Source organism: Carcharodon carcharias, chromosome 14 (genome assembly GCF_017639515.1).
Source record: "Carcharodon carcharias isolate sCarCar2 chromosome 14, sCarCar2.pri, whole genome shotgun sequence".
Classification (NCBI taxonomy): Eukaryota; Metazoa; Chordata; class Chondrichthyes; order Lamniformes; family Lamnidae; genus Carcharodon; species Carcharodon carcharias.
Genome location: NC_054480.1, coordinates 29,986,234 through 30,008,803, shown reverse-complemented (window position 1 = coordinate 30,008,803; position 22,570 = coordinate 29,986,234). Strand labels below are relative to the sequence as shown.

At 41.7% G+C, this 22,570-nt stretch overlaps 1 protein-coding gene across 1 annotated transcript in view; it reads right to left on the bottom strand.

The window, feature by feature from the left end:
- ptprt (protein tyrosine phosphatase receptor type T) overlaps window positions 1-22,570 on the bottom strand; it is a 1,444,026-nt gene that overhangs the window by 823,936 nt on the left and 597,520 nt on the right. The window contains exon 5 of the mRNA XM_041204432.1: window positions 3,213-3,328. Coding sequence (XP_041060366.1) covers window positions 3,213-3,328 — 116 coding nt within the window. The remainder of the gene's footprint in view (window positions 1-3,212; window positions 3,329-22,570) is intronic.

Sequence of the window (22,570 nt, the reverse complement as noted above, 5' to 3'; positions counted from 1 at the left end):
AGTTTGGATCAGTTCATGGCTCTTTGTTGCTGAATCAGCCTTTGCTCCAGTGCACTGCCTCTGCCAATGGCCCTTTCTGCCATATGCATGGCAGAATTGATGAAAAGCTGGGCATTTCCTTGGTGCATACAGGAGGCCACACCTTCCACATGTCTTGCTCGGTTTGGGTGTTCTAGTAATTGCGTCAACAATTGGGTTTGTACTTAGGACCTGTAAACTTTGTCAACCTGTGAGGATTGCTTCACACTTACATCCATCCTTGAGTAGCTCTTCGATGCTATATGTTTTGAGCTTGTCTAGCAGAGATCTTTCTGGAATTTCATCCATGGGAGTTGATGCGTTCACCAACTTAACAATTCTGTCTGCTAGCTCTGCGTTTGAAAAATCACAGTACATACCCTTTTGTCTGCATCTGCTGACAAAGTAGTCTACGGATTCTGTAGGCTGTTGTGGAAATGATATGAACTCGAGCCGACGAATATGGAAGTTTAAACTAATTCTGAACTGTTCTCCCAATGAGTCCATATCTCTTGAGGATCCTTTAGCTTATCTGCTGTGTTCAGCCTGTGCCAATCTTCATTCCCAATTGCTAGGTGAATTTTTATATCATGCTTGTCTGGTCCAGACACACCTGAATTAAGAAACCATAGCTCTGTAGGCTAATTAAACGTTTTGAATTTGGACAGAAGGTCAGCTACATCCCAATTCAAACTGGGGAGTTTTGTGGACATTGTGATAATATCCTTTTGACCTTCCTTCTCCTGTCGTGCCTTGGGATGAGCGCCACTGTAGCTGCTTTCACACGTTTTTCTGAAGTTTCACCCACAAAGACAAGTTGTGGCGGGAACGCACACAGAGTAATGGCGTCTTTGCTTTTTATTCAATTTATTGTTCAGCAACTCCCAAAACCACACGTTATAATTGCAACCCTCTCTGGCCCAATTTTTCTGATTTTCTGATTTTTTTTTTGATTGGCTTTCCCTTTGCTCGCTATCGATCTGGCCCATACCCTGGTCACTCACATTTTCCCATTTGAGCTAACCCAGTGCTAGTCCTCTTGACACGTTGTCCCACTCATGGAACTGACAGGCTCGACACAGCAATCGCACCATAAGGGATCTGTCTGCTTACCTGCTCTCTAATTGCACACAAGCCTGGTGCTGTATCTCCCAAGCTTTGCCTCGCACTCACCACACTGGGTTTTCAACACTGTTCAGTGATGCAACTTCATTGTGGTCTGATCAAAATTCGAGGGTCTTCTCCTGCCATGTATTATGATCTATGGCTGTTCACCATATCGTACCTGTGCATAATCTTGCTGCCACCTGTCTTACCACTGATCATTTTGTGTTATTACAATGATATTATACCTTCAGCTTATTTACTGTACAAGACACAAGGCACCAATCATTCACCAGGGATTGGGTAAACATGTTGTGGGTACATATATTAAGACTAGGCACATGAGCACAGTTTTACATATCTCTGATGCCTTCAAACTTTATACCTGTGTGTGTGTACTCTGCTTAAAGCAAAAGTGGGACTAAGGCCAGAATTTTCGGGTCGGTGAGTGGGGCCCACTTGCTCATGTGTAAAATGGCGTGCATCCCAATGTCACCGCACGTCATTCAGATTTTCAGTTCGGCAGGCGCGCACCCAAGTCGGCTGCGCGCCCGCTGAACCGTCAAAGGCCTATTAAGGCCATTTAAATATCAATTAAAACAATAAACTGAGCTGCCCATTCAACCTTAAGGTTGGCGGGCAGGCGAAGAGCCCAGGCGGCCTTCGCATTTATCATGGAACCTCATCCACAGGCAGGTTGAGGTTTCATGAAGGTATTTAAAGTTTTACAAAAAATTTTAATAACATTCATAGACGTGTCCCAGCTCATCTGACACTTTCACATGAGGGGACATGCCTTAATTTTTTTTCTTTTTCTCTATTAAAATTTTCAGAACTTAAACTAATCTCCCTAAGGCAGCTCTGTGCCTCAGGGAGATTTCTGCGCTCTTTCATGCATGTGCACGAAAGAGCGCACTCCCCGCTTCAGGCAACCACCCCCGCCCGCACGGGAAGTGCCCAGCGCTTCTGGGCATGCGTCACGCTGGGTGAGCCTTAGTTGGCCCGCCCACGTAAAATGGCTGCGCGCCCAACTGTGCCCGCTCCTGCTCAACCACCCGATGCGGAGATAGTTCTCCCCTATGACTGGATCTCAGCACATTTCCCTTCCAGTGATGTCATTCTGATATCCCTTAAAGGCATATTACAAAAGGAGCCAGCTGATGAAGACCTCTAGGCAGGTAAGATTGTGCCTTAGGTATGTGGAGGGGGAGGGTTGGGAGGAAATGGGAAAGGACAGATGTCTTGTTTGGAGGGGGTGGCCAAAAGAAAATCATGGTTTTAAAAAATCCTCTTGACCCTGGAAATGGCATGGAAGTGACTGACTTAAGAATTGAAGTTAAAAGGAATTCATTCTTGGGATGATGCACATTCTGGTAAAGCTTATTCCTCTCCACAATGAGGGGGTGGGTGAAATATTTACACAAATCAACTTCAATTTTATTGAATTAGGGGCTGGTTCATTTTAAATTTGTTTTATATGAATCATTCCTGAGTTGGCCACTCGGAATGGAGAATGCCCCTTGGGCCTACCACCTGCTCCACCCAAACCAGGCCTTCAGTCAACCTACCCGACCCTCAATCTACCCCAACAGACCTCCAGTTCATCATCTCAGGCTCCCCCCAACTCCTATCAGGTCTCCAATTCCACTCAATGTTATTTCCACCCCTCCCCCCAACCACAATAAAGCCTCTGATTTCACCTCCCATGGGATAGGAGAAAATCTCTAAAAATCCTTTGAAGAGTAGAAAGGCATTATTTTATCATGGATCCACTATAGCAAGTACATTTGTCAAATTCATTTATTAGGGCCAATAAACAGTTCTTCCCTTTTGAGCAACCGAATAAAATAGATATTTTTCAACATGGAGGAAGATCTAATGGCACTACTTGCTGAATTATACCCCTTTGTTGCTCAGACCTGCCCTCACATAAGAGAATAAAGCAAAAGAGAAATAGCACAAAGAGGCATCACTGCTACGTGCTCCTTTCCAGGTCCTACAGGCAATTGTTTGAAGTGCACTAAAGTTTAAACATCAGAAAAAGGAAATAGGTTTTTAAAAATCTGGAAAAAAAGAAACAAAATACAAACCTGCAACCATAACTTGTCATGCTGGGACCACTTTCCACCAGCAATACACTGAAATGTGGCATTTTGTCCTGCGTTCACTTCCACGTTCTGAAGCCGGAGAAAATGAGGGGCTTTCCCTGAAGAACAATTCCCAAAGTTACAAGGTTAATCAGTTGGTAGTCCCAACATTACAGTTAACTTATTGGCCAAAAATATTTGCTTGGCATTTCTTTGGGGATTCTCCCAATTGGCCACCATAACCAGTGGAGATTGCCAGGACCCCTGTTTATGCACTAATTGGTACAGTGGCTAATCAGTAGAAATCCCAAAGAAGTTCCCAATTGAGCGCAAGTTAAAAATCAATGATTTAAAAATATCAAACCAGTAACACAAAAAACTGATTGCCCCGATCTTACGGTGCAAATAACGATGAGTGTATCAGCAACATTGTTATTAAAAAGTAAATCAAACTGCAACTTCATGTGACTGCATTTGTGTGGTTAAATACAGAAATCAGGAAGTTGCTGTAAAATTTGCCTTGGTCCTCTGGAAACTTCACTATAACTGTATCTCACTGAGAAGCTTTTCAGTCAAACAGATGCAATGGTGTGATGTTGTGGTTCTTAAGTGATAGATATCTGCTAAACACGTCAAAAAATGTTTGGGCTTCTCCATTCAAGTGTAAGTGAAATGTTAAAGTTTGCGATAATGCTTAATTACTGCCACACAGTCTATCCAGCACCAAAAATTAACTTTTACAAGTGTGATGTCTTCTTCCTTTAGATTTTAATTATTGCTGGGGATTTTAAAAAATAATAAGTTTTAAAGCCCTTTCTCTTTCTTCACTCCAGCTTTCTTTCCCACTTTTTCTTTCACTTTCTGTCCATGATTTGGCATCGAGTTAACATTGAATTAACTGTTCTAATGTGCACTGCCTGGTTCAGATGGGTTTTCTCACCAAGGGTTCTTAAATCTCATTGGTTAAAGAGACACAAGCTGTTGCTTGCTCTGCTTACAAAGGTCCTAGATCCCTTGTTGCAGGAATAGAAGGTGGGGAAGTTGGGAGGATGCTGTGCAGTTTTAGATTGCTAGGGCTGGATTTTACAGCCCCCTCCGGGTGTGTTTTCAGAGATGGGTGGCTCGCCACTGTCTTCCCACCCACCCCTGAGCAGGTCCCCATAAAACAGTAAGCAGGTGTGTGATGAACTTGGCAGCATGCCCACCATTTTTTAAAAAGTTAATGGGAAATTGAGCTTGCTAACAAGCCAACTGACCCAAACATTATGCTGCCTACGTATGGGCAGGTGGGAAGGCTGTTTTTTTTTATCCAACTGGTTAAAACGCAGGAAGGAAAGGTGTGTATATCTTGTGGGGGGTGCCCTGTGTACATTGGGGACCCTTTCCCAGCATGATGATACACCCCTTTGTACTTCCCTGCCTGGCCTCCAAAACCCATCCCCCCATCCTCTATACCCTCCTCCCTAGGGTGCCTGATCCCATCTTGCCCTATAAAGCCCGGGACCTACTTAGTCCATGGTCCGTTTCTCTTTTGGGACCTGCATGCACTGAGGGGCGCAAGTCCCACTCTCCGCTCATTTAGGCTGTCCCCTGCATGTTAGCACTGCGGCCTTGTTTGAAATTCAGTCAGTTTGAATCCGATTTTTGTAATGTGTGTCAGAGGGGGTGGTGGGGGTTCCAGCAATAGTGCCCCCCCCCCATCCCTCCCCGCATAAAATGCAGCTCCAAATCGGTGCAACTTCCACCTCCATTCAAAGCCTGTGTGCAATTGTAACTTCAATGAACAGTGAGCTCCATTCATTCATTGCTGGCTGCAATGCCAGGGTCTCAAGATCTTGAGGAAATCACCAGGGGAAAAGTTTAGCCTAAAACTACCAGGCTGAATCTAACTCCAAATTTTCACCCAGTCTTCCACCTTTTTTAAAGTTTTAACAAAACTGGGCTGCTAAGGGAACTTAATGGGGTGGAAAGGACGATGGAAGGAAAATTACATTTAAAGGACAAAAGTAGAATATGAAATAGTTTTTCAAAAATACTTAAAAGGTCATAAAAATATGTAGAGAAATAGAAATTTATATAACCAATAAAATCACACCATAGTTATATTAATGTTTGTATTCATATAAAATTGCTTCTGCTATTTTAATGGAATTATACATCCATTTAAAATAAATTGAAAATATATGGGTGATAGTCTCAGTTATGATAGCAAAATAAACAAATTCATTAGTTCCTTATTGCAGATAATATCAGGGCTGTAATGGATATAAATACAATAGATAAACAAAGTCTATCTTAGTTTAGATCTAGGCTACACTATTTATTTTGGCAACGTGCCTTGTCTCTCACAGGGTACAAATGAAGAGGAGCTGAGCAACAATTATGTTATTACAAAATAAAATTTGTCATGTCATATCACCCTTTCCAGGGTAATATTTACTTATTAAAATGTGAAAATCATCATTTACTCTTAAGTCTTGTTGCCGATTGTTCCACAATTCTGAAAACAACATGGGCTTGATGGGAAAACCTTCCCCTGCCCTCACACAATCCATGCATTCAGGGTAATCTCTGCCTCACTTGTTCTATATCATTGGAATCTTAGTTTATCTTTGCTTTTCGGAGATTCACATTTACCTCCTCTCCATGTCATTGACTCCTCTTCAATTTTCTGAGATACGCCTGTCTACCGCAGCTCTCAGATTCATTCCTCCCGCATGTTCTGTGTCTCTAAGATTATTGTTATTATTCCAAGCTCCCCTCCTACCCATTCTATGTGAATGTTCTGAGCTATTCCTGCAGCGTAGAGATATTCTCACCCTTTCCTCATTTCTGTAAGTCACTTTACATCTCTCCAAATTCCCACTTTCCGTTTTGTGCCTTTATCCTTTTTACCCCCTCTGCTTTCACTTAATGAGAATGTCGGCAAAATCATGGAGACCTCGTTACCGCTGCCTGTCTGGGAACACAAAGAGGAATGGTGCTCCGCATACTTTAGTAAGATACGCAGCTGAATATTACAAGGGTAAATCAGAAAAATTCCTGTTTCAGCATTTCACTGCAGTCAAAATATCAAAAAGGATGGTAATAAATTTTGGCAGCTGGAGAGAGGTTCATAATACAGCAACATCAAGAGGCATCATAAGCAGCCTGTGCTGCTTACTCGTCCACTGGTTATTTACCGAATTTTATATGAACTGAAATAGCACAGCCAACATTCTGCTGTCCATTTTTTAACAACTGTGTGGAAGTAAAAACTAATCCATCACCTGCGGTATCCTGTCCTATTTTCAGCAGAACCTTTTTGGAGCAGATCGGCCTTAGCAGTCACCTAGGAACCCATCGGAACCCTACCAAACACCCCAGATGACACACATGTTCATCCTCTGAAGCGATGATAAATAAGATAAGCAAAGAAAAAGGGTCATTTTTGACTGCTTCTTGGACACCTTTAATGGAACCAAAATTGTTTGGGTTACACAAAAAGGGGCGGACTTTCCCCACCAAATTACAGCCTAGCTAGTAAAGTTGGAAATTATCCAGAGTGTCTTATGTATCTCTGAAATGATAACAGACAATTTGTGTTTTATGTCAAAAATGAATTTAAAATATCCATGTGGTACATATTTATGTTGATGTGAAGACTGGTAGACATGCTGGGAGTTGATGTCTGATTATAGATCAAAATTCAAAATCAGCCACCTACTCCTAACCAGACCCAATAGGGCATCTAAGCAATCAGAGAACAGGGACAAGCCTAATAATTTTCCTGTTGCTATAACAACAATCTGATGTCAGGTTGCCAGAATAATAGTTACTGCAGGGGGTGGGAGGAATTGTACTAAGAATATATTAGTATTTTTTTAACATTAAAATAATTTACTTCAAAAACTAACTCAAAATTTTGATGTCATTTCCCAGCAAGCATAGCATGATCTCGGGGAAAACAAGAAGATTTGTGTAAGAATTTCTTGTTGCTATGGCAAAATGAGATAATGTAGAAAACTGTGATTGCTGGCTGATGCATAGAATGAAAAATAAAAAGTAATGAATTACTGGAGAATAAACCACTAAAAGGGAAGTGTGACAATCTTCTGGCATGATAAATCTAGATCCGGAGGTTATTATTGGTAGACTTCTCAGTCCCAATAATCAATACAGTAGAGAAAGCTATGGTACCTAGGTATATAGAGGCAAAAAAAATCTGGACAATTTTCCTACTCTTATAACATCCTAGCTGTAACACTTATTAACAAGTTCACTTGATAACAAACTAGGAATGACTTCAAAGCTTCAAATGTGCAGCATTGAGTGATCATTAGATTCAACTACATGACTGCTATCAATCATACAAATATTTTCACATCATAAGCAACAGTCAGGGAACTTCTTGTACTTAACATTAGAAACAAGTTGCACCAATATTGAAAATGGCTTGCAAATACTATTGACAGGGTTTTGTTTCCCATCAGAATGACATTGGAATCATGGTTTACTGGTTCATTGATTATTGGTCCTGGTCTTTTCTTCTGTTCTGGAAATAGTTTGTAGTATATACTGCATCCTAACATGTATGGGTCCATCCAACTTGCTCAAAGGCCAGCGGATCACTATACAAATTCTCACAAAATAAACTCGAATCTTAATATGGTACTTATGCGAACGCTGTGCTTCTGTTCTATTCTTATACAGTGTGGCACAACTACCCAATTTTGCTTCAATACCCTTCTATCTAGTATGTTCATCTCCAATATGGAAAAACACAGCTGGGACAACAAGCTTTTGCTCACAATAGCAGATATCCAGAATAGCTACAATATTTATGTTCCTCCTGGACCTACAAAATCAAAAGTATAAAGAAATTAACTTGTCTTTTGGTGGGTTATCATCGGCACTCCAGAGCTCTGATCAGACCACTCATTTAGGTACATTTTATGCCCATTTGATCATTTCTAGTGGGGCCCTTAAAAATGGTGTTGATCCTGATTTGTATTTTCAAGATGCCGTACAGCTGTTTCGGGTGAGCACCCTGGACAAGTGGAAGTCAAGCTGCCAATTTACCATCCAACGCACCTCTGGGGAGATTGCGGCAAGTCGTTGTAATCCAAAATTGATTCCCTCTAATCAAACTTTTTGCCCAAAAGATGGGCATGACAAGGTCCAGTTTCTTCCCCATTCTGTCTGAACTACAAGTGGTGAAAAATTCTTTCAACTTGAGCAAGTAATAATTCTGAGATCTAAGCCAGGAGTTGACTTTCTTGAACTCTTCCAAAAAGTAGATTCTTGGAATGTACATAACGCTGCCAGGGCTGCATTTGTTCCTCATCTGTCTTGAATTATGTAGCAATACAGTTGTTTTATAACTAATTGATTTTACAATGAAATTCACTAGGAAGTTTACAAGCAATCAGTTGGTAAAACAATAACTAAGAACCAACCGCATGGAGACTGGGTCATGTGTAGTTTTGTCCCTGGAGGCAACGAATGGGCCAGTTCAGTGGCCTTTATGGTCAATTTTCTTTTTTCTGGTACTAGCTTTCAAATTACCTGATTTATTGAATTGAATTATCACCGCATACTGTGGTGAGATTTAAATTCAGGGTTGCTAGTCTAGGCCCATACCCACTACGCTACCATGTCCTCGTATTATAAAGCTATAATTTTATTGATGTTTAGCGCTGGTACTTGCAATATAATATTTTTCTAACTGCATCCTGACATTTCTCATAGTGACAGTCTTTTTGTGAATTCAATTCCTTTCTTCATTGTTCACAAAGCAGGTCGTTAGTTACCTGTGATAATGTTGAAGCAAACTGATACAAATAATTAGTGATTCCAACAATTCCTTGTTTTGTTACTGAGAAAAGGCATCTTACTACTTCAGCTTTAGCAGAATTTAGTTTTTCTCCATAATCAGACAGACATTAAATCAAATATATTATATCCTACTCTTAAAACTTCATGTTAATCTTGTTCAGTTCTTATCTATTTGTTGGCAATTCTTCAATGGGCTTTTGGTTTCCAATTATGATCCTGTATCGCAAGTCTAAATACTGTCCACCACGACTGTGACCCTTTTTAAGTGCCTTGTGAAGCCTTCTCTGAAATTCCTCAGGAGTTGGAGAGATTCTAAAATGCGTGAATAATGCCCCATATCTTCCAAATTTTGTCTAAAGGTAGTTAGCAGAAAACTCTTCTTCATCTGATACACATTAAATCCATTCTTTGCATCCATGCTGGCTCAGGCAGAACATCATCTCTAATTTGGCATTAGTATTGCTAAATGCCCTTGGATTGACATACAGGCATGTATACCTTTACATTCTTTCATTATTGTCACCATTGAAGGGATTCAAGTGGGACACTGACCAATACAAGAACTTCTTCATAGCAACAAGCTCATTAATTGCTTTTCAACAAGTTCATTTACTAAATTTCCTGGCTGGCAGTTGTGTAGGTGGGAGCTTTCGATTAATTGAGAATGTTGAATGGCTTGTCATTTTCCCTCTTCTTTGAAGGCACCTTAGTACTGGGACATTATGTTTTGGAATTTTCCTCTGTGATGTCACATTGATTGGCATCACAACACAGAATAACAAAAACATTGGGCATTGAGGCCTACTGCTGCCATTCTATCTTGATCAGAATTTCCCCACCCCAATTCACAGCACTGGCTACTGCTTCCCACCCACTGCATGCAAATGAATTCGATGGAATCCGGGTCACTGCAGGATTTTTCTTGTGTTTATCCATGTTAAGGCAGTTTCCTGGGATGTCAGGGAGAAGGTCACCCTAGGCCCCATGAAGTGGCAGTAATGGGCCAGTAAGAAAACTTCTGGCAGCGTGACCTTCCAGTGTCGCCTCCCACCAACAGCCCTCCCCATAAAATTTCAGCAAGGTCGGGGGCGGGCAGGTAGGCAGCACAGGAAGGCCACTTGCTGGCCATGTGCTTTCCCCACCTTTGAACGCGCTGGCAGGGAAGCATAAAATCTGGCCCGTCAATAGCTTTTGTTCCATTTTATGGGCTTGCTTGACAGATAGTTCAGTTCTCTCACATGTATTGCACTTCCAAACCCAAGTGAGACATCACAAGGCATTTCCATGAAATACACAGCCTACTTCAGAAGCTTTGTCAAATTTCTTGTGGATTTTATTATTGTTTTGAACACAAAATTGTTTCATCTTCAAAGAATCACTTCTGTCTCAATTTTGTCTTCCGTTGTCTGAAATTGATGGCCGTCAAATAATTTAGAGTGCCTCACAGTTTCATGCAACTTGCCAGCGTTTGCTGTTCTGGTTTATACACAAAGAGCAGTCAGTGTATCAGAAGTCACATCTGCCTATAGCACTGTATTCTGTGGTCTTGAGAGGTTGGTTATGAAAATCAGAGAAAGAAAAAATTGCAGGGGTTCACAATTCTTGTAATAATATTAGTGATTTAATTTCCAGTAAATGATTTCTAACAAGTTGCTTTATGCCATGTGATTGTCCAGGTTGATCAGTCCAATGTATCTAGCGTAATTTCCTACTTGGTTTCAGTGTCCTTAAAATTGCATGTTGATCGAGTGGAGGCCATCCATTTATAAGCGTATTTAGAAAAACAAGCAAATGGGAAGGAGCATGGGAAATAAGGCTGGTGACTTGAAATACAGCGACTGTAATGAGAATGGATGTGTTTACCCTTGTTCCTAACCACAGCCAACCTGCTCTAAGAAGCATGGCAAGGCTCCTCAAAAATTCACTGGGATGAGCAGCATGAAGATATTGAGGTTAACCATTGATCAGAGTGAACCTATTTCACCTGGCAAGCCAAACCCCTTCCCTAAAAAGCTCCGGACTTTTAGCATTTAAATCCTGAAGACACTGAGTCAACTGAGTCAGTGGATGCTAAAAGGGCAGTATGGTATCTGCTGGCTATTATATACCTAGCCCAGTAATCCATTAGTCTACTAATGCTCTGGAGGTATAAGCTCAAATCTCACCATGGCAGTTGCTGGAATTTAAATTCAGTTAATTAATAAATCTAGAATAAAACATTAGTATCATTAATAATTGCCACAAAATAATTTGATTGCCATAAAACCCCAATTGGCTCACTAATGTCCTTCAGGAGAGGAAATCTGCCATAAATACCTGGTCTGGCCTACAGGTGACTCCACACCCACAGTGGCCGTGAATTGGCCACAAGGGACTCAATTCACCCAGGGGCGAGCGGATATCACCATGCCTTCCCCCTTCTGCTGGTAAAATCGCAGTAGGGTGGGGGGAGAAGGTAGGCACTGGGATTGGGGCAACTAGCATGGTGCCCAATTTTATGACCCCTGCCCTGCCCCACTTGCCATCGCACCTCTGGGGGGTGGAGGCGGGGGGGAGTGGGCTCTAAAATTTAGCCCAATATTACAATCCTGCAGCTAAACTGGAACCAGAGCTTCTACTTTTTGAAAAAAATGTGTATTTATTTGGATATCAGAGTGATTTTCAAGTCACACTGAAAACTGAAAGTCAATGGAGTGGTCTTCCATTGGTGACAGCATGAATTCAAAGGTATTTTGAGGCCTGGACCTCATTAACATGCCTCTACAGCTATATGGGAGCTTGCTGGTTCTGGGACAGTGTGAAATTTCCTGGCTCCTCTACTAAGTTAGGTTAGGCCTGATGGGGCATGCAATTCTGGAAAGTGACCTCAAACAGACTGTCAATGGGTTTGATTTTTCATGACAGTCCAGGTGAAGTACTGGTACAATTTAACAGAACATGCACTGTGCACACCCTACCCATTTGTACCCAAAAGTTGCAATCAGCACCCTGGTACATTTTGCAATGTTTAATCTGCTTCCTGTCTAAGAATAAGTGGTAATTTTCCAGTTGGCAGGCTGTTACTAGTAGGATACCACAAGGATCAGTGCTTGGGCCTCAGCTATTTAATCTAAGTCAAAGTTTGCTGATCCAGGAAAGTAAGCTCAGAGGAGGATACAAAGGGATATGGACAGATTAAGTGAATTGGCAAAAACTTGGCAAATGGAATATAATGTGTGGAGGTGTGAACTTATCCACTTTGGAAGGGCAAATAGAAAAATATAATATTTTAAATGGTGAGAGATTAGAGAGTGTTAGCATTCAGAGGGACTGGGTGTCATTGTATGTGAATAACAAAGATGCAGGTGCAGCAAGCAGTTAGGAAATCAAACTAAGGGACAGGAGTGTATGAGAGTGGAATAGTCTTGGTGAGGTCACATCAGTAGTACCATATATAGTTTTGTACTAACTGAAGGAAGGTTATGTTTGCCTTGGAGGATGGGCAAAGATGATTCATTAGACTGGTTCTTGGGATGAGCAGATTGTCCCACGAGGAGGGATTGAGTAAACTAGGTCTACATTCCCTAGAATTTAGAGGAGTGAGAGGTGGTCTTACTGAAACTTATAAAATTCTTAAGGAGCTTGATAGGGGAGATGCTGGGACAATGTTTACCCCAGGTTAAGGAGTCTAGAACTAGGGGTCACAGTCTCAGAATGAGATGTAGGCTAATTAACCAGAAACTTAACTGGAAAAATACAATGGCTACAAGAGCAGGCCGGAGGCTAGGAATCCTCTAGCGAGTAACTCACCTCTTGACTCCCCAAAGCCTGTCCCACCATCTACAAGGCACAAGTTAGGAGTGTGTTGGAATACTCTCCACTTGCTTGGATGAGTGCAGCACTCACAACACTCAAGAAGCTGGACACTGTCCAGGACAAAACAGCCACTTGATTGGCACCCTATCCACAAACATTCTCTCCCTCCACCACCAATGCACAGTAGCAGCAGTGTGCACCATCTACAAGATGCTTTGCAGGGCCTCACCAAGGGTCCTTAGAAAGCACCTTCCAAATCCACGACCACTACCATCTAGAAGGACAAGGGCAGCAGATGTATGGGAACACCAGCTGGAAAGTTCCCCTCCAAGCCATACATCATTCTGACTTGGAAATATATCGCTGTACCTTCTCTGCCGCTGGGTCAAAATCCTGGCACTCCCTCCCTAACAGCACTGTGGGTGTACCTACATCACATGGACTGCAGTGGTTCAAGAAGGTGGCTCACCATCACCACTTTCTCAAGGGCAATTAGGGATGGGCAATAAATGCTGGCCTAGCCAGCAAAGCCCACATCCCATGAATGAAGAAGAAAAAATTAGGACTGTGATAAGGAGAAGTTTCTTTGCTCAGAAAGGCTGTGGATCTTTGGGGGGCTGTTGATGCTCAGTCATTGAGTATATTCAAGATAAAGATTAAAAGTTATGAGGATAATGTAGGAAGGTAGAGTTAAGGTAGAAGATCATCCATGGGTGCATTGAATGATGGAGTACGCCTGAAGGCTGAATGGCCTGCACCTACTATTTGTTATGTTCTTATGATCTTATGTTTCACATGGGCACACTGCTCACCCATTTACAGGTGTGCCTGGAAATTGCATTAAAAGGTGTTAATGGGGTGATTGAGATGCCCCATTCTCCGATTTTCAATTGCTGGTCATCCATTTTTCAGATAAGAACTGGATGACCAACAGTTGAAAATCTGTCCCCTAAAAGTACATATGAATAATATTAAATACTTTCTGTTTACAGATAGTGGTTTCCTTTGATCGATGGCATATATTCCGCTTTCTTCTATGAGCTAATTAAAGGAAGATTAGTGTTTAGTTTTCACTTTGTGCCAGTTAACTACTTCATTTAATCTAAATAACTGAACATGCATGATCAAATATTTCTTGCCATGTCGACACTGTCATTATTTATTTCAATAGATTTTGCCTCCCACTACAGTGGTGGTTTATGGACACATTATTTCTTAAAATGTTTGTGTTCCTTCGTATTCATCAGTGGTAGAGATAATAAGTTGAGGTTTTGTCTTCATTTTGTTTAGCTCTGAATCTCTGTCCTGTGAAGGTTATTATTCTCCATTGCTCATGGTCTTATTGTCATATACAAATTCTCAATCTAGATTGTGGCATTAATTGTTTGTTAAATAATATAACTATTGCAAAATAGTTTTCTGCTAAGTTCCCAATATCTGCTGAATAAAAGCAAAATTTCTAGCTTATCTTCTCTGAGCCAAAAGTTTCTATTACCAAAATTAAGAGTATTATTGGGAGTCTTGATCCAACTTATCAGGAGATCCACCAGCCATGAAGTTTGATTGCACAAATATGGTTGCAGCAAGAGACTCTGTCGATAGGGACTCAGTTGGCAATGAAACAACTTTCTTCAGAGACAGATCGCAAGCTGTTTATATTTTTGGCTCCCCTAGGGTCTGCCTCAGCAAATATTTGGTGGAGATTGAAAACAAAACCTCCCGAGCATGGCATCTAAATAGATTGATTTCGCTTTATACAAAAAATACAGAGAAAGTGATACCACAAAGTCCTTGGAAATATTATTGGTAGAGTATGAGGATGAAATTAGATGTGGGAGACCATGCAAAATAGACAGAGAAACTGTTGGAGGATATACAGTTCTTTTGAAGCCAATAGAATTGATTAGACATATTGGATATACCAAGTGATACCATCCGTTTTGCATCATTGCCTATGTCCAGTTTCCCTTCCTTTGTCTTTCAAAGATAAACTTAAATAGATTGAAATACTTCTTGCAAGGTCAGCATTTGCCCCTAAAGTTATCTTCATATTAACATTCATTCCAACTGTATTGAAACATATTTTTGATCCAAAATATTGAATTAATTACTCTTGAATTTTTAAAAATTAATTCATGGAATGTAAACATCATTGACAAAGTCAGTGTTTGTTGCCATCCCTAATTGCCATTGTGAAGGAGCCTTCTTGAACTGCTGCAGTCCTTGTGTAGGTGCACCCACAGTGTTATTAGGCAAGGAGTTCCAGATTTTGACCCAGCGACAATGAAGGAATGATCATATATTCCCCAGTCAGTGTGGAACTTGCAGGTGGTGGTGTTCCCATGTGCATCCTGTCCTTGTTCTTCTAGGTATCTCGGGTCGCTGGTTTGGCAAGTGCTGTAGAAAGAGACTTGGCAAATTGCTTTAGTGCATCGGCTAGATGGTACACACTGCTATTACTGTACTTTGGTGGTGAGGGGAGTGAATGTTTATGGTGAAGGATCAGGTACCAATGAAGTGAGCTGCTTTGTCCTGGATCATGTTGAACTTCTTGAATGTTGTTGGAAATATAATCATCCAAGCAAGAGTATTCTGTCACAAGCCTAACTTGTGCCTTGTAGATGGCAAACAGCCCTTGGGGAATCAGTAGGTGAGTTATACAACACAGAATTCCCAGCCTCTGACCTCATCTTGTGGTCACAGTATTTATATGGTTGATCCAGCTAAGTATCGAGTCACTGAAAAACTCCAGAACAATGCGAGTGCAGGATTTCATGAAGATAATGTTTTGAATGTCAAGGGGAGATAGTTGGATTCTCTATTGTTGGAGATAGTCATTGCCTGGCAATTGTGTGGCACGAATGTGACTAGTCACTTATCAATCCAAGCCAAAATGTTGTCTGGGTCTTGCTGCATGTATGAGTGGATGGGTTCATTACCTGAGGAGTTACAAATGGTACTGAACACTGTGGAATCAATGGGGACCATCCCCACTTCTGACCATAGAATGGAGAGAAGGATGAAGCAACTAAAGATGATTGAGTTTAGGACACTGCCTGAAGAAACTCCGGCTGCAATGTCCTGGGGTTGAGATGATTGGCCTCCACTAACATAGGGCCAGCGGAAGGCCTTTCAGCCTGTTGAGCCTGATCCGGCATTCAATACGTTCATGGCTGATTGAACACTTCAATGCTTTTTACCCACACTATCTTCATAATCCTTTAAGTTATTGTTAATCAGGAATCTATCAATCTCCAACTTAAACATACTCAATGACTGAGCTTCCACGGCCCTCTGGGGTAGAGAATTCCAAAGATTCGCAACCCTCTGAGTAAAGAAGGTTCTCCTCATAAGAACAAATAACAAAGAAAAGTACAGCACAGGAACAGGCCCTTCGGCCCTCCAAGCCTGCGCAGATCATATTGCCAGTCAACTAAAACATTTTGAACTTCTGGGGTCTGTATCCCTCTATTCCCATCCTATTCACGTATTTGTCAAGCTGCCTCTTAAACACCACTGTCGTACCTGCTTCCACCACCTCCTCTGGCAGCGAATTCCAGACACTCACTACCCTCTGTGTAAAAAACTTGCCCCGCACATCTCCTCTATAGTTTTCTTCTCTCACCTTGAATCTATGTTCCCTACTAATTGACTCTTCTACCCTGGGAAAAAGCTTCTGACTATCTGCTCTGTCCACACCACTCATAATTTTGTAAAATTCTGTCAAGTCGCCCCTCAATCTCCGTTGCTCTAGTGAGAACAATCCGAATTTCTCCAACCTCTCGTCATAGCTAATAATCTCCAGACCAGGCAGCATCCTGGTAAACCTCCTCTCCACCCTCTCCAATGCCTCCATATCCTTCTGGTAATGTGGTGACCAGAATTGCATGCAATATTCCAAGTGTGGCCTAACCAAGGTTATATACAGCTGCAGCGTGACTTCCCAGCTTTTATACTCAATACCCCTGCCAATGAAGGCAAGCATGCCATATGCCTTCCTGACTACCTTATCCACCTGCGTTGTCACTTTCAGTGACCTGTGGACCTGTACACCCAGGTTCCTTTGCCTGTCGATGCACTTAAGGGTTCTGCCATTTACTGTATAATTCCTGCCTGTATTAGACCTTCCAAAATGCACTACCTCGCCCTTGTCTGGATTAAACTCCATCTGCCATTTCTCCGCCCAAGTCTCCAACCGATCTATATCCCATTGTATCCTTTGACAATCCTCTTCACTATCTGCAACTCCTCCAACCTTAGTGTCATCTGCAAACTTACTAATTATCTCAGTTACATTTTCCTCCAAATCATTTATGTATACTACAATCAGCAAAGGTCCCAGCACTGATCCCTGCGGAACTCCACTAGTCACAGCTCTCCATTCAGAAAAACACCCTTCAACTGCTACCCTCTGTCTTCTACGACCAAGCCAATTCTGTATCCATCTTGCCAGCTCACCTCTGATCCCATGTGACTTTACCTTCTGTACCAGTCTGCCATGAGGGACCTTGTCAAAGGCCTTACTGAAATCCATGTATATAACGTCCACTGCCCTTTCATCATCGATCATCGTTGTCACTTCCTTGAAAAACTCGATCAAGTTAGTGAGACACGACCTCCCCTTCACAAAACCATGCTACCTCTCACTAATACGCCCATTTGCTTCCAAATGGTAGTAAATTCTGTCACGAAGAATCTTCTCCAATAATTTCTCTACCACTGACGTAAGGCTCACCGGCCTGTAACTTCCTGGATTATCCCTGCTACCCTACTCAAACAATGGAACAGCATTGGCCATTCTCCAGTCCTCTGGGACCTCACCCTTAGCCAGTGAGGATACAAAGGTTTATGTCAAGGCCCCAGCAATCTCCTCCCTTGCCTTCCTTAGTACTCTGGGGTAGATCCCATCTGGCCCTGGGGACTTATCCACCTGAATATTCTTCAAGATGCCTAACATCTCTTTTTTGATCTCAACATGATCCAGGCTATCTACACACTCTTCCCTAGACAAATCGACCGCTAAGTCCTTCTCTTTGGTGAATACTGATGAGAAGTATTCATTTAGTATCTCTCCCATTTCTTCTGGCTCCACACGCAGATTCCCACCTCTGTCCCTGAGTGGGCCCACCCTTTCCCTGGCTACCCTCTTGCTTCTTACATATGTATAAAAGGCCTTGGGATTTTCCTTAATCCTGGTTGCCAGTGACTTTTCATGATCCCTTTTAGCCCTCCTGACTCCTTGCTTAAGTTTCTTCCTAATTTCTTTGTATTGTCCACAGGCTTCATCTGTTCCCAGCCTTCTAGCCCTTACGAATGCTTCCCTTTTCTTTTTGACTAATCTCACAATATCCTTCGTTATCCAAAGTTCCTGAAACTTGCCATGCTTATCCTTCATCCTAGCAGGAAGATGCCGATCCTGAATTCTTATCAACTGACGTTTGAAAGCCCCCCACATGTCAGTTGTTGATATGCCCTCAAACATCCGCCTCCAGTCTCGATTCCTCAGTTCCTGACTAATATTGTTATAATTAGCCTTCCCCCAATTAAGCACCTTAACCTGAGGACTCCTGTTATCCTTACCCACCAGTACCTTTAAACTTACTGAATTATGGTCACTTTTTCCGAAATGCTCCCCTACTGAAACTTCGATCACCTGGCCGGGTTCATTCCCTAATACCAGGTCCAGTATTGCCCCTTCCCTAGTTGGACTATCTACATATTGTCTCAGGAAGCCCTTACAAATTCTGCACCATCTAAACCCCTAGCACTAAGCGATTCCCAGTCAATACAGGGAAAGTTAAAATCACCCACCACAACAATCCTACTGCTTTTACATCTTTCCAAAATCTGTCTACATAACTGTTCCTCAATCTCCCACCAGCAATTGGGAGGCCTATAGTAAACCCCCAACATTGTGACTGCACCCTTCCTATTCCAGAGCTCTACCCATATTGCCTCGCTGCATGAGCCCACTGAGGTGTCCTCCTGTCGTACAGCTGTGATATTCCCCTTAACCAGCAGTGCAACTCCCCCACCTCTTCTACATCCCTCTCTATCCTGCCTGAAATATCTAAATCCTGGAACGTTTATTTGCCAATCCTGTCCATCCTTCAACCAGTCTCTGTAATAGCAATATTAAGTGGCTTCCCCTTTATTTTGAAATTGTGAAATTGTGTAATTTTGAAATTTGAAATTGTGTCTCCTGGTTCTAGACTCCCCAACCAGGGGAAAAATCTTACCTGCATCTACCCTGTTTATTCCTTTAAGTATTTTGTAGGCTTCAATGAGATCGCCTCTCACTCTTTGAAACTCTAGAGAATACATGCCCAGTTTCCCAATCTCTCTTCATAAGACAGCCCCACCATTCCTGGAACAAGTCTGGTGAACCTTTGGCAATAATATCTTTTCTGAGGTAAGGGAACCAAAACTGCACACACATCTCCAGGTGCAGTCTAACCAAGCTTCTATACACTTGAAGCAAGATGTCACTACTCCTGTCCTCAAATCCTCTTGCGATATAGGTTAACATTCCATTAGCCTTCTTAATTATCTGCTGCACCTGCATTTTAGCTTTCAGTGACTTATGGACAAGGACACCCAGGTCCCTTTCTATATCTACACTTTCTAATTGTTTACCATTTAGGAAATACTCCGCGCATCTGTTCCTTCTACCAAAGTGGATAACCTCACATTTTTCCACGTTATATTCCACCTGCCATGTTCTTGCCCACTCACTAAGTCTGTCCAAATCCTCCTGTAGACGCTTTACATCTTCCTCACAACACACATTCCCACCTAACTTTGTATCTTCCGCAAACTTAGAAATATTACATTTGGTCCCCATATCCAAATCATTGATATATATTGTGAACAGCTAGGGCCCAATGCTGATCCTTGCGGTACCCCACTAGTTGCAGCCTGCCAATGCAAGAATGACCCATTTATTCCTAATCTGTTTCTGCCTGTCAGCCAATCCTTAATCCATGCCAGTATATTGCCTCCTATCCCATTTGCTTTTATTTTGCTAATCAACCTCCTGTGGGGGACTTTATCAAAAGCCTTCTGAAAATCCACGTATGCTACGTCCATTGACTCTCCTTTATCAATTTTGTTAGTAACATCCTCAAAAAACTCCAACAAGTTCGTCAAACATGAATTCCCATTTGCAAATCCATGCTGACTATGTCCAATCAGATCATTACAATCCAAATATCCATTTATCACATCCTTTATAATAGATTCTCACGTTTTTCCAACTACTGATGTAAAGCTAACAGGTCAATAGTTCCCTGTTTTCTCTCTCCCTCCCTTCTTAAACAGTGGGGTGACATTTGCTACCAGTCATCAGGAAACACTCTAAAATCTACAGAATTTTGGAAAATTATCACCAATGCATCCACTGTCTCTATAGCAACCTCTTTCAACACTCTGGGATGCAGAATATCAGGTCCTGGGGACTTGTTAACTTTCAGTCCCATTAATTTCTCCAATACAACCTTCTTCCTTATACTAATTTCCTTCAAATCCTCATTCTCCCTAGTCCCTTGGAGCTCTAAATTTGGGAGATTCCCTGTATCTTCACAAAGTAATCATTTGGCCTTCCTGCAATTTCTCTATTCCCCATTATGAATTCTCCTGACTCTGCCCGTAATGGAACCATATTTGTCTTAGCCAAATGCTTCCTTTTATATACCTATAGAAGTTTTTACAGTCCGTTTTTATGTTTTTTGTTAGATTGCATTCATATTCTTTTCTCCCTTTCCTTACCAGTTTCTCGGTCTTCCTTTGCTGTCTTCTAAAAACCTCCCAATCCTCAGGTTTACTACTACTTCTGGCAACTTTATAAACCTTTTCTTTTAATCTTATACAATCCTTAACTTTCTTTGTCATCCATGGTTGACTGACCTTTTTGTGTTTTTGCACCTTGAAGGAATGTATAGGTGCTGTTAAGCTATGTAATAGTTCTTTGAAGACTATCCATTTCCTTTGTACAGTCATACCTTTTAATGTATTTTCCCAATCCACCTCAGCCAATTTGTCCCTCATGCCTTCATAATTTCCTTTATTTAACACCCTTGCTTCAGAGTGAACTACCTCACTTTCAAACAGTAAATCCAAGTCCTTTTCATGAAATTAAATATAATACAAATCCTGTGTGCTACCAAGGCTTATTCACCTATCACCTCGGACTTAACCAATGTCCAATGAGCTTTGCCGTGATACAGTGGTTTTAAAACCATCCATAATGGGGAGATTGATATTAGTATGCGTTATATGTCAGAAGCTTTTAGCCCAAATTAAACATAATTTGAAAGATTTTCCTAAATTAATCTAGTAAACTAAAATTCCACAGCAAATAGGTGACTACCGCCTTAGACAAAATGCTGAAGACTCTGTACTGTCAAAATAGAGAGAAGCTTGCTGAGCAATTTTTTTTCCCAGGATTTAAAGGTTTTTGAAGGTGAACTGTCAGAGGACTCCATCATTACCTCTCACTATATGACCGCAACTTCAGGATTTAGCACAAGCGCAGATTAACACGGAGATCCTCAAGTTGCGGTTTGCCCTTCAGTGCTCTAACGCATGCTGCACTGTGGAATCCCAAGCCCCTCAAAGCGAGCAATTCGTAAAATCAACTGATCTGATGAAAACTTCCTCTTTTGCACCCTCAGAGTACTGTTAGAAACTCAATGGCCTGAATGTTTCCTGCGTTGGGCAGGCTCGGCGGGAGCGAGTGGGGGCGGTTGCAGAGCAGACTGCAACCCGCGAACGACTCTTCACTGCCCACATAAAGGCCCTCCCAGCATAATACATGAGCAGTAGCGCTCAGTGCTTCCTGTGCGGGCAGGGGGAAGAGGGAGACTCAGGGCCAGTGCTCTTTCGTGCATGTGAAATCTCCTCAGGGAGATTGAAGCGCTTTTGAAAATAATAAATAAAATCAATGAAAATTTAATGAAACATGTCCCCTCATGTGACTGTCACATGAGATGGGGCATCCTTTTTCCTTTTCAGGAAAACGTTTTATTAATTTATGAAAGCTTTAGGAAACCTCATCCCGCACGTGGATGAGTTTTCCTAAAAATTGTAAAGGCCGCTTGGCCTTTTTGCCTGCATGCAAACCGTAAGGTTGGATGGGCAGTGTTAACTTGACATCAATTCATTCGTTAATGGCCTTAATAGGCCTATAAATTATCGATGGGCATGCAGCCAACTCCGGCACACGCTTGCCAAATGAAACAGTGGGATGACCTCAGGACACATGCCCAAGGTCATCGCACATCTTTGTACGTGCTGGCATGTCGGGCCTGCCCCCACACACCGACTGAAAAATCATGGCCTATAAAAAGTTAAGCCCTATCCAACTAGGCGTAACTGGGTTTTTACTGATGAACTAAGTAACAACTACTGCTGGACAACTGATCTGGCCCTGAAAATATAATTTTATATTTGTGAAATGTTGTTAAATGTCTCCACTGTGATTAATTTTTTTACTGAACATTTGAAAGTACATCTTTTGAATCTTTATTTTTTAAAATGTATTCATGATACTTTAGCTTAAACTTTAACTCTATACCTGTCCCAATTTTTATTTTGATCTGTGCCTGTTTTAAAAAAAACATATTAGATTTTAGTATTTTTCATTTCCTGGTTGGCTGTTTGTGACTTTAATGTGACTGGCTGCTTGGTCAGTTTGACATCACTTAAGCTTGACGCTGAGAATCCCTACTAAACTAAGCTATAATCTGCTG